At 44.7% G+C, this 12,848-nt stretch overlaps 1 protein-coding gene across 1 annotated transcript in view; it reads left to right on the top strand.

The window, feature by feature from the left end:
- The window catches only part of khdrbs2 (KH domain containing, RNA binding, signal transduction associated 2), an 80,716-nt gene that overhangs the window by 26,088 nt on the left and 41,780 nt on the right, over positions 1-12,848 (top strand). Inside the window, exon 4 of the mRNA XM_085369370.1 lies at positions 4,531-4,677. Coding sequence (XP_085225496.1) covers positions 4,531-4,677 — 147 coding nt within the window. The remainder of the gene's footprint in view (positions 1-4,530; positions 4,678-12,848) is intronic.

The following is a 12,848-nucleotide window of genomic DNA, read 5'->3' as shown; positions in this document are numbered from 1 at the left end:
TTTAACTGATTTCATTTTTTACACTTTTTTCCCTCTTTTTTTACAAGACATTTGTTATTCGAATTTACAGCTTTCTTCAGGTTTATTGAACTCGTGTAGCTTATAGCATGCTGCATAAAGTTTGGCTGTCCAACACTGCTGTTTCCTTTCACTGTCAGCATTCCCATAGCTTTGTTTGCAGCTCGCAGTTATGTGCAAAAACAAGTTCTTAAGTGTCTTTGGAGAGCACTTCCTCAGGAACATATAGCAGACAGGCATAGTTAGAGAACAACCTGTGAACATGGAGGAGCACTTAGCAGCAGGGGTTTTCAGCACATACATCACTGTTTAGTTTGGATCACCCACAAAGCAGGACAAGAACACACTACAACGGACAGTCAGGACTGCAGAAAAAAATCACCAGTGTCACCTTGCCCTCCATTCAGGGCTTATAAAAAAAAATCCAGAATCAGGAAATGAGCACACCCTGAACACGGCCACCTCCAACTCTTCCCCTCTGATTGGTGCTGCAGAGCACTGAGCACCAAAACAACCAGACGTCTGTACAGTTTCTTTCCACAGGCTGTCACTCTGATCAACACTTAAATCGCTCACATGGTGTCTGTACTAAACAGCCACCATACCTGCTACAAAAGCACGCTGTATATACTGTATGTTGTATATTCTATATACTACATACATACTGTCAAGTCCTCAAAGAAGAACACGTATTGTTATTGTCTGTTTGTCTATTGTGTTAAGTCCATTGAGTGCAGCAAAGAAACGGGAGATCAATTTCTTTTGTGTGTACACAATAAAAGTGATTTGGATTCTGTTGATATTTAACAGAAAGATAAAAACATGAACTTCCAATAAATGCCACTGGAACAGTAAATGTAATTATGTTTAATTAATTACATATGATTATGTAATTATGTTATCATCAATAACGTAATCGCAGGACCAGAGAGACTTAAACCCCTCAAACAAATCTGTTCTAATGTTCATCTGTGTAAATTATATACAGTCCATTTAATAACTGTTCTGATTAAGGTTATGAATACGTGTATTACGCAGCCTTTAGATCATATACTTGCATCTACATACACACAGACTGATGCTTAAAATAATTTAAGCATGTCCAGCTGAAGTTATGCTGTGACCCTTAGATTTTCAGTATAGGAGTTTTAGGATGATCTTGATATGTACTTAGCCATGTATGCCCAAACTAAAGAAGCTTCTGTTTTTAGACATGAACAAGTTGGATTTTTTTTTTCACACTTTCTTTTAAGATAACACGCAGCAGAAAATAGCCTGTTTCACACAGAGTCCTACCATTTTAAAAAAACTCAGTAGTGTGATTTAGACAAGCTGTCAGGATAGAGCGTGCACACGTGATGGTCACCTGCTGGAGATGAATGCACCAGACAGTTAGCTGCTCTATTCGCACATCAGCACAGTCTAACATCACACAGTGTTTTTATTAGAGAGCTGAGAGGCTAACGTCCAGTCTGGCTGCATTAGACGTTATGATTCTCACATGCACCTCGAGTCAGGTAATGTCTAGATATGTTCAGCTCTGCAGTACATGTCTGGAAACAGCATTATTAATACAAGACACATGCAGTTATTAATATTTATTTTACCAAGATCAATATTAATGCTATACATGCAAACACATTTTTTTTAAAAATGGACCAAATAGATTGAGATTATCTGCAGAATAGATGAAATCAGTCATTTTCTGTGTGATAATACCAAATATCAGTTACAGAAAATTTATATAACTGAATAACTGAGACTAAGTAATAAGTGTTTAAACTTTGTATTGTAAATAGAAATTAATACAATAAAAGTGACCTTTTATGGACCTAATGGTGAGATGGAAAGTCTTCCTTTTGAAGGCACTGAGATGAAGATATTTTTTTTGCACCATCTAATTCTTGGATGTACCTTGGCTGGTGCAGGAGTTCATTTACAATTTTGGCTTACTGCCACTAAGTCCATTGAGTTTGCTCATGTGCTACATTAACTTGTCTTTGGTGTGCTAAATTAAGTAAAGAGGCACTAAAATGTTAATAACAGTCAAACTGTCAGCAACATAACAGTTCATTTACCTGCATGCTTTGCTGAGATTGTTATACTGAGCAAGCGGCAATTTTAATGTTCACTATGTCCCCTGCTATGTCGCTGACATGGAAATTCATCTTGAGGAAGACACGTGTTGTTTTTCTAGTCCTTGTCCTTATAAAGTCCCCGGCTGTATTCACCCAGCACACAGGACAATAATAGACTCTTAACAGTTGACTCTTACCAACAATGGCTACATAATGATCTGATTTTGCTTGGTGTTATCTGAGGGGTATTGATTTTGTGTACGGTCTAGGCAAGTCTGAGGCATTCTGTGATGAGACTGGCTCCCAGAGGTCCTGAGTGAAAGGCTGGCAGCCTTTCAAGGCATCTGGCCACAAGGCAGTGTCGAGCAGACGCCGCCAAAGCCCTATTACATTCAAAAGCACATTGCCTACACACATTTCTGCCACCTTATCCAGTTCCACATTTAGAAGCATCAGCCCAGCAGTAGGGTAAGGAGGGTAGGCTGGGAACATTTTCACAAGAGCACCTCACAAGCTAATATTAAACCATATGCTCAATATTACACTTCGTGTACAAGTAAGAGTTTATGTGGTGCTTAATCATAGAGTTGAAAAGTCCTTATTTCACCTCTCTGGTTCCAGACTATTTCCTGGTAGTCAAGGTTAACACCGCAGGCAGGACAGAATATTGTTTATATACACAACATATAATCCTTACAGCAGTGAACCACACAATAGCTTCAATTAAGCAGGCAGTAACGCTATCTAGTGTTTCAGGGACAAATTACTGTACCAGCTTGCAGACAGATTGGTCTGCCCACATGCATGTTTTGATCAGATACACAATAACCTAGGCTCGCTGACAGAGAAAGTGAAAAATGATGACATCTTGGGAGAAATTTTTAATTAAAGCCGGCTTCTCCCAGAGGGAAGGCATCGGCTCTGTGATGCAAGGACAAAAGTTTGAAGCCCCAGATTGGCTGATAAAGTAAAGTGCATGAGTGGCACTCTCACTTCTCTTAACAGCCACCATCAAGGTGTCCTTGAGAAAAGCACTCAATACCCAACTGTTGCAGCGAAGGATGAATGAAAACAGGTTTAAAAAAAAATCCTTAGTCAGTCTTTATTCTGACATGACTGAATATTCTGTACATTGTTCAGAATGCAGCCGCTGCGTTTGTAACTAGTACAAGTAGAAAAAAGGCCTCACATCACTTCTGATTATTTGTTAAATGTGGAATTGATTTAACGCTCCTTTTAAAACACAGTTACCACTTGCCCCGAGCTATACTGCAGATCTTTTAAGCCGTTAATGTCAGTGTGAAGCCTAAGGCAGGTCTCTGCAGGGCCCGGGTGAAGAATTAAAGGTGCTCCTGTGAACAGAGTCTGGAGGAGTTTTGTGTGGGAGTCTGTATTGAAAACATGTTTACTTCGGTGCACAATGTAAGATTGAGATCAGCGCAGTGTGCCCTATCCAAACTGAACTTTCTCTCCTGAAATTCTTTCTTTTTGCCCTGCATCTTTGCTAAATGTGCAGTGCTGCGTTGCTTTAAAGCAGTGGTTGTTATTATTTCCCTGGCATGACTTTCTCCATAAGCTGACAAAAACTCACTTCCATATCCCACAGCTTTTACCAAATATTAACAATGATAGGGGAAATGACTACTAGAAAAGCATCCAGCTGGAATTCTAGCAAGAATGGAAATCAGTGTGATAGCTTCAGCAAGCATTTGTTCATTTTCCCATTTAACTTAATTTTGATGGATATTTTCCTCTGGCAATCCATTACCTTTCTCTTCCATCTCAGAATATTTATTGAAAGGTTAATGCCTCACCTGTCCACCAGGAGACCTCACTCTGTCTGCCTGCTTAGTACACCTGCTCCTCAACCACCCTGAAATCTGCAATAAACACATAACAAAAAACTGATATCAAAATTAATAATTAATCAAACAGCTCTTTGATAATCCAGCAATTTATGCAGTAGTGCAATTACTATGTGTTAACCCGAAGCTTGTATTGTGCTCTTTCAGTCAAGACCACTACAATAAAAAGACCATTCTTCAACATGAAGTAAATGATATCTGGCGGCATGACTCTGTTCAGGGACCCCCTTCGCGCCTGGCATGTGCAGACGTGGAAAGCATAATGCGGGGAGAGCACACCTCCCCGCCCTTTTCCATCTGCATACACGAGGAGCTTGAGGCAGGGAGAATGATGGGAAGCCCCCGGCACAGAACTGATCAGTGACAATAGATAAGACATAAAAAGCATGAAAAGGAGGAGCTGGGGTGGAGGTGGCGTTCCAAAGCAGTTTACAGATGTGCAGCATCTGTAGGGAGGATAAATGGCGCCTTGATTTATTCAAATTAAACATTTATATTAAAGATATTAATTTGGTGAATTTCTAAAAAAAACACACAAAAAACTTCCCTTCCTCTTCTATTTTTTACAGGAAGAAGAATTAAGGAAAAGCGGGGAGGCCAAATACGCCCATCTGAGTAACGATCTGCACGTTTTAATTGAGGTCTTTGCTCCACCTGGAGAGGCCTATTCCCGCATGAGTCACGCCTTGGAGGAGATAAAGAAATTCCTAGTACCAGTAAGTTTAATACTTTACACGATTTTTCTTTGTAATTTTTATTCCTACACCGTCCTGTACAGTACAAACAAGCGCATTTACTGCTGACTTGACCATTTCTTCATCACCCTTATTAGCTGTCATGATCCTGGGTCCTTTTGACCCAGCGTTTTGTGTTTTCTCTTCGCGATTTTGGTTCTGTTCTTCCTCTGGTTAGTGTTTACTCTGTTCTGCCCGTGTGTTCCTGTATCTAGTCCGCGTTTCTTAGTTTGTGTCCTTTCATGTGTAAGTTCCTGTTTTATTGTGAAGGTCTGTGTCTTATGTGAGTGTTTTCAGTTTGCCTCCCTAGTCTCGTCATGTTAATTACTCCCAGCTGTGTCCCCACCTGTATGTAATCCCCCTGTGTTCTCTGAGTGTATTTAAGTTGTGTCTTCTGTCATAGTAGTTGCTGGTTCGTCTGTGTTGTTTCCCCTCGGTCTCCCTGCATGTATTTCCCCGGACCTCCCTGCACCGTCATTCCTGGTTTGTGTGTTAGTTTACCCAGTTTAGGTTTCGGTTTCATGTTCACACCCTGTTGCTGTTTGTACCCACTGCTGTAAATAAACACTCACCTGCACCAGAGCTGCCGCCTTTTGGATCCTCACTACAAATCCACACGGCTTGCCCCGCAAACCGTGACAGAACGAACCAGCCACCATGGACCCAGCGGCAGTCAATCCGTCCGAGGAGCTCCAGGATGACATCGGCTACAATGTGGAGATCCTCCTCGGGCTGTGGCTGGAGAATCCTCCGCACGAGCTTCGCCGCGCCGTGGAAGGTCGGCTACAACGGCTCTTTTCCGGCCTGCCATGGCTACTAAATTCACTTCCTCCGACCATACAGGCTTTTCTCCGGCACACACCCCACCTTCTCTCAGCCACTCCTGCCTCGCTGCCCGACTCGCCGGATGCGATCTTGCCCGGCCCGTCGGAGCCGTCTGCGGGGAGGAGACGCCGATCGCGCCGCAAGCGCGCCACCCCACAGCTGGACGTTCGGACTCCTAATTCGCCGGCTGTGGTGAGTGAGGACTGTTTTCCATTTGCGGACTGTATGACTGTTCATTCAGGGGCGGTGTTCTGTGCGGCAGATGACTTTGTGAACAGCATATCACCTCCCGCGCAGCCACTCTCAGCTCAGTCTCCAGTGCCACTCTCAGCTCAGTCTCCAGTGCCACTCTCAGCTCAGTCTCCAGTGCCACTCTCAGCTCAGTCTCCAGTGCCACTCTCAGCTCAGTCTCCAGTGCCACTCTCAGCTCAGTCTCCAGTGCCACTCTCAGCGCCGCCTGTAGCGCAGGCCCCAGTAGCTCCAGTGCCGCCTGTAGCGCAGGCCCCAGTAGCTCTGGCTCCAGCATTACCGGTTCCACCCGTTCACTCCGTGCAGGGAGAAAGCCTAAGTCCTACTCAAGGTGCTTTTCATGATTCAGCCGCCATTGGCACTGTTTGCCGCTCCAGGGCTTCCCCAGAGGCTAGGTCCCAGTCCTCAGCTGATTCTGGACCCCTGGAGTTTAAGCAGCCACCTGGGAAGTGCCCCGTGTCAGTGCTGTCTGAGCAGGGCCAGTGCTCAGCACAGCACCCATTTCCTTCATGTCTGCCAGTGGACTCCATGCCTGCTGGCTTTGTGATGGCTTCTGCTGGAGGGTCCGAGGGACTGCTCCGGCCTTCGTCTCGTGTCTCCGCTGGAGGGTCCGACGGACCGCTCCGGCCTTTGTCTCCTGTTTCTGCTGGGGGGCCCGAGGAGCCCGTCCAGCAGCCTTCCTCGTCAGCTGGTGGTTCCGAAGAACCACACCAGCCTCATGCCTCGTCGGCTGGAGGGTCCGAGGGGCCCGTTCAGCCTCCTGTCTCCGCTGGAGGGCCCGAGGAGCCTGTCCAGCCGCCACCTGCGGCCGCTTCGGCGTCGCCTGGTCCAGCTTCATCAGAGTCTTCATCCTCGCCTGGTCCTGCGGCCTCATCAGAGTCTTCATCCTCGCCTGGTCCTGCGGCCTCATCAGAGTCTTCATCCTCGCCTGGTCCTGCGGCCTCATCAGAGTCTTCATCCTCGCCTGGTCCAGCTGCATCCGCCTGTGCTTCCGCTACGCCTGGTCCAGCCTGTGCTTCCGCTACGCCTGGTCCAGCCTGTGCTTCCGCTACGCCTGGTCCAGCCTGTGCTTCCGCTACGCCTGGTCCAGCCTGTGCTTCCGCTACGCCTGGTCCTGCCTGTGCTTCAGCGTCGCCTGGTCCTGTGCCCTCCAAGCCTCGGCCGGTGCGCCTGACACTTGGGCGCCGCCGCTGCCTTCCGCGCGGCCGGCCCCCGGACCGCCATCGCCTGAGTCGTCGCCTCCCGCACGGCCGGCCCCCGGACCGCCATCGCCTGAGTCGTCGCCTCCCGCACGGCCGGCCCCCGGACCGCCATCGCCTGAGTGGCCGCCTCCCGCACGGCCGCCATCGCCTGAGTGGCCGCCTCCCGCACGGCCGCCATCGCCTGAGTGGCCGCCGTTGCCGTCCGCACGGCCGGCCTCCCGAACTGTATCCACGTCGCCGCCGTTGCCGTCCGCACGGTCGGCCCCCCGAACTGTTTTGGACTCCTGTGCTGTCGGCCCCCTGAACTCTTCTGTTTTGGACTCTGTTTTTTTTTTTTTTTTTTTTTCCTGTGTTTTGGTGTGCTTCGTTTCTTTTGGTTTTGGGCTCGTTTTTTGTTTTTGTCTTTTGGCCTTCTGGTGCTCCGGTTTTGTTTTGCTTCGGGCCCTCCTTCCTGGGTCCCCCGCCGCCCGCCCTGGTCGGGTTGGTTTCTGTTTTTTCTGGCTGTTTTGTTTCTTGTTGGGCTGTCTGGAGCCAGCCTTTGAGGGGGGGGTACTGTCATGATCCTGGGTCCTTTTGACCCAGCGTTTTGTGTTTTCTCTTCGCGATTTTGGTTCTGTTCTTCCTCTGGTTAGTGTTTACTCTGTTCTGCCCGTGTGTTCCTGTATCTAGTCCGCGTTTCTTAGTTTGTCCTTTCATGTGTAAGTTCCTGTTTTATTGTGAAGGTCTGTGTCTTATGTGAGTGTTTTCAGTTTGCCTCCCTAGTCTCGTCATGTTAATTACTCCCAGCTGTGTCCCCACCTGTATGTAATCCCCCTGTGTTCTCTGAGTGTATTTAAGTTGTGTCTTCTGTCATAGTAGTTGCTGGTTCGTCTGTGTTGTTTCCCCTCGGTCTCCCTGCATGTATTTCCCCGGACCTCCCTGCACCGTCATTCCTGGTTTGTGTGTTAGTTTACCCAGTTTAGGTTTCGGTTTCATGTTCACACCCTGTTGCTGTTTGTACCCACTGCTGTAAATAAACACTCACCTGCACCAGAGCTGCCGCCTTTTGGATCCTCACTACAAATCCACACGGCTTGCCCCGCAAACCGTGACATTAGCATGCAGCAGTACTGAGTTTACAGTATCGGGGGTTTGTTTAAATAAGAGGAAGATACGAGCGTGAAGCTTTTCTCTGCATTACAACTACCGTTCGACACTACATGCCCTTAGTTACAAATGAAAAATAATGTATTCAGCAATTAAAGTGCAGTATGGAACAACTTCCAAGACTCCAGCAACCTAGCCTGGAGAACTTAGCAATAATTAATGTGCATGTTGTGTACTCTCGCTGAGTTTAAGCTATAAATATTAATCAAGCTTTGCAAATGTGACAAGTCTAATAGAGGAGCTGTGCTGCATGAGTCTGCTTTATGAAGTTCATGCTTCTTGCTATACTGAACCAATATTCATGCAAGAATTTTGTCTCGGTGGGCCAGGAGGATGATGATACCGCACTGAACAAAAGCAGCTACTAATGACTTCACAAAGTCTGCCAAAAAACAGTAGGGAAGTACCTGATTATAGATCCGCTCCTGATGTTTCTGTGTGCACGCTTTTAGGGAGAATGCTCAAACAGTGGTTAAACACTCCATCAGAAGTTAAGCTAAAAGCCAAGAGAATCTATTTATGTGTTTGTTGGCTGGTGAAAGGGAAAACTGATGGGAACAATTTTACCACTTTCAGTTCCTTGGTGCATTCTTGCTGCTCCTAACACAAACTTGTGAACATGTGACTCATTACCAAGTGGTGCAAAACAACCACGAGAACTTACCCGTGCTGTAAAGTGTTGCATGCAAAGCAATTAGTTGAACCTTTAGCAGCTTATGTTTAAACCTGCTTTTCTAAGCCTTTTCCCCCTTAGTTTCCTATTTTTGCACCTGTGAGAAACTCAGTAATCTCTTCTAAAAAAGGACCCCTCTTACTTTTTTTTAGTAAACTGCATTATTTGATGCTAATCAGTGTGTACACAGGACCAGCCGTGATATAGGACTAGTTGTTTTTTAATATATCCACTCATTCAGAGATTTTAGGTTAGTTATTTTAGATCTTTTGTAAAGATTTGTCTGCAAAATGACCTGGGAAAGAAGCAATTAGCTTTTAATTGCAGTAATCCGAAAATGATTACCGTGGAAGTACATTTTGGGCAGGTGGATGTTAACAAAAATGCTCCTTTAATCCAAAATGAATGCAAGATTAAGAAAACTGTTAAATGTTGCTAGTTAATCAGACATTTCCAACACTAATTTCACGCTGAGTTAGAAAAATAAACCCCGTATTTACTGAAATTTGAAAAAAACACAACGCAGTAAGGTAGGCAACATCAAAATTCAGCTTACACCTTCTCCACATGACAATAAAATCACATTAAAAAAACTTTAGTACCAATTTCAGAGCACATGTCCGCTGCCTCGGGCATATTATTAGGATTTTGCAAATAAACTGCACATAATGCAACACAGCAGGCATCTGTCAGTAGTAGTAGTGACAGATGTTTCACGCCTCAGGTGAGGAGTGGCATATACATGTCCTGCTATTTTTTTTTTTTTTTTTTTTTTTTAATTGCTGCATAATGCATTAGGAGCTGCATTGTAAAACATGTTGTCAGAGACGTGCTCTGATAAATCGTGAAAAGCAACATATGGTTACAGGTGTATTTGCGGTGTACTCATGCATATGTGAAAGAAAAGTTGGATGAAGCCTTTGTGGACCCAGAGTGAGCTGAGCAGTGTCTAGTAGCCGAAACCAAGTAAAGAAACCAAGCTTAGCAATGCTGTCTTTAAAGACACAACTATAGTAGAACAGGATGCACAGTGCCAGAGCACTACAAAATGAACTCTAGCAGGCCACTGGTATGAATGCCTCTAACCAAACAAACACAAGCAACTTTCATGAGGGAGGCCAGAGGCCCAGACGTCGTCTAATGAGCTCTGTGCTCACTGCTCAATACTATGGGAGCAGATTGGCCTTTGCCATAAAATACCAGAATTGGCAGGTCCACCACTGGTGCCCTGTGCTTTTCACAGATGAGATCAGATTCACCTTGTGCACATGTGAGAGTCATGAAAGGGCCTGGAGAAGCAATGGAAAACTTTATGTTGTCATTGTTCAGCATGCCCAGTTTTTTGTGGATCAGTGATGGTCTGGGGAGGCACATCCATGGAGAGATCCACAGACCGCTACAGGCTAGGCAACGGCACCCTGACTGTTGTCAGGGACCTATTGTCAGACCATATGCTGGTGCTATAGTTGCTGGGTTCCTCCTAATGCCAGAGTATCCAGGCAGTTCCTGGAGAATGAAGGAATTATACCATTGATTGTGCCTGCCTAACATGAATCCAATAGTACAAATCTGGAACATTATGTTTCCGTCCAACCAACATTGCCAGGTTGTGCATCAGACTATCTGGAAGCTCAGTGATGCTGTGGTCCAGATCTGGTAGAAGATCAAAGGACCACATCATCAGGAACATGCCCACGCTTTGTCAGGCATCTATACAAGCACGTGGGGGGGGGGGGGGGCACACAAACTACTGAGTATTATTTTGAGTTGCTGCAATGAAATTTCCTTCTATAGGTTAATACATCATATTTCTATCAAATGATGCAGCATCCTTCTGTTTCTAACACATCCCACCCCATATCATTATAGCACCCAGCATGTTTTTTCCCATTGAGATCTGATGTGTTTTCAAAATGTTCCTTTAATTTTTTTTCCTTTTTTTAAAAAAAGCCCTAAAATATCCATCTCCTAAGAAACTTGGCAGCTGAAAAATGGGGGGAAAAAAGAAAAACCCCAAAGCCACAACAGTCTCTCAAGAGCACACTCCCAGCAGTATAGCAGAAGTTTACTCGGTCCTTCTCATCTTCACTTGTCTCTTTGGTCTCTCTTTGCCGAGTCTCCTGCTATTGCCAGAGCTCACTCCTTCTCTGTGCCAGGCATTCATCCCAAGAAAACAACTCCATGGCCTCCCAGCCCTGGGTGCCTTTGCCCATCTTTTTTTCCTTGCTTTGTTGTGGCGCTTTCCTGTCTCCATTTTTAAACATGGTTGACAGGGCAAGTGTGCCTCATTGCATTCATTTGGTAGATGCTGGAAGGACGTTAGACAACCCCCCAAAAAGTTTCAGAAAACATACAAATATCATACCAAAATAAAAACATGAAAACTATAAAATAATAAAATCTATTAGCAGTAAAATATTACGATGTGGCACCAGGTGACACATTAACCAAAACTTGCATCACAGGTTTCTTGGATTGGTTGTTAGTATAATTAACTACATAGGGACCCATGCTGAATGTCAAATTACTGTAAAGAAAGATCAAACTTGTTTTTCGCACCCTTCTTCTTTCTGCTCTGATTGACTCTCTGTTGGAGCTGGCCTCAAGTGGCCATTTGAGGAACTGCAGTTTATTGCAGGGGTCAGGTTCCATACTGTTTTATACTTGACACTGACTATTTTGTAAGAGCCTAATTATATTCAGCTACTCTTTTAATATGTTCAAAACAGAGGTTTCTTTTCAGCTCAATAGGAAATGTAGAGTGTAGCTCATACAGAAGTTGATCATCCTGCCACAAACATGCTCGATTTGAATCAGAGCTCCCCCGTGGAAACCTACCACTGACTCTCGCTGGCATTTTGCTGGATTATGCTTCATAAACCAACATGATGCAGCAGGCAGAGTCACAGAGATGCGTAGCTGTCTACCACAATGCCACATGCGTGCTATGGTCACTTTTAATTAGACATTAGCATCAGTTGATCATTTGTTGGCCATCAGAAACAGAGCACATACAACTAGATCTGAATTTTGTCAGAAGCTGATACAGAAAGCTTACCAGGACTTACAATGAAGCAGAATTGCAAATCAGAAATCAGTCCTGTTAGCTCACAATTTATGCATCTAAAAAGAAAAGAAAAGCCTAATCAGTGCGTTACTGTAAAGACAGACGCTTGTGAGGCCTTCATCTTGGGCCAAACTGCAATGGAAGCATTTTGGCAGATAGCCGGTGACACAGATACTTTAATGAGATATACACTGCTTATTTGTTTTTCCATAAAGTCAAACAAAATTAAAACTGCTGTAAAAACTGACCCAGGTGTGCTTGGGTTTACTCATACTGCACTATCCTAATTATTTGGCCCAGACGTCCTGGGTGAGGAAGCTTAGAAACCACATAAAGAATTGGTCAGGGATGCAGAGTTAAATATTCTGCATTATTATCTCCATAATAGAGCCAGACTGTGCACAGCTAATTGCTGTTTGTGTTGAGCTAACTTTGAAAGAACTTGTAATGTGAAAGAACTTAAAAAAAAAAGATGCATTAGTTAGAATTTGATTCTTTAATAGAGCTTATCATTGTATTATATACAACTGGTGTGCAAAAAATATGAAGTCTTTTATCTAGTACAGAGGACAAGATATGTCTGAGCACTTTTCCTGAGGCAGTCTATTCCCCACTCTTTGTTAGATACACCTTTCAGCCGCTTGGTAATGCAAGTGTCTAACCAGCCAGTAACATGGGAACAAGTCAAAGCATTTAGTCATGTGAACATTGGCAAGACAAGCTGCCGACTTTCAAACTGAGCATCGGAATGGGGAAGAAAGGTGACTTTGAATGTGACATGGTTGTTTATCAAACCAGTCAAAATATTGCCTGGTTTAATGAGTCTCAATTTCTGCTGCAGCATTTGGATGGTGAGGTCAGAATTTTGTGCAAACAACATGATCCATCCTGCCCTGTATCAACAGTTCAGATTATACTCGAGGATATATGGGAGGGATAATTCACTGGCGCACTTTGGGCTCCTCAGTACCACCTGAATATAATTCAAATG

The sequence above is a fragment of the Diplotaxodon limnothrissa genome, linkage group LG13 (genome assembly GCF_057381915.1).
Source record: "Diplotaxodon limnothrissa isolate DT_005_m linkage group LG13, D_limnothrissa_male_GT1.1, whole genome shotgun sequence".
NCBI classification, from domain to species: domain Eukaryota; kingdom Metazoa; phylum Chordata; class Actinopteri; order Cichliformes; family Cichlidae; genus Diplotaxodon; species Diplotaxodon limnothrissa.
The sequence above is the reverse complement of the archived record's forward strand: the minus strand, read 5'-3'. Positions and strand labels throughout refer to the sequence as shown.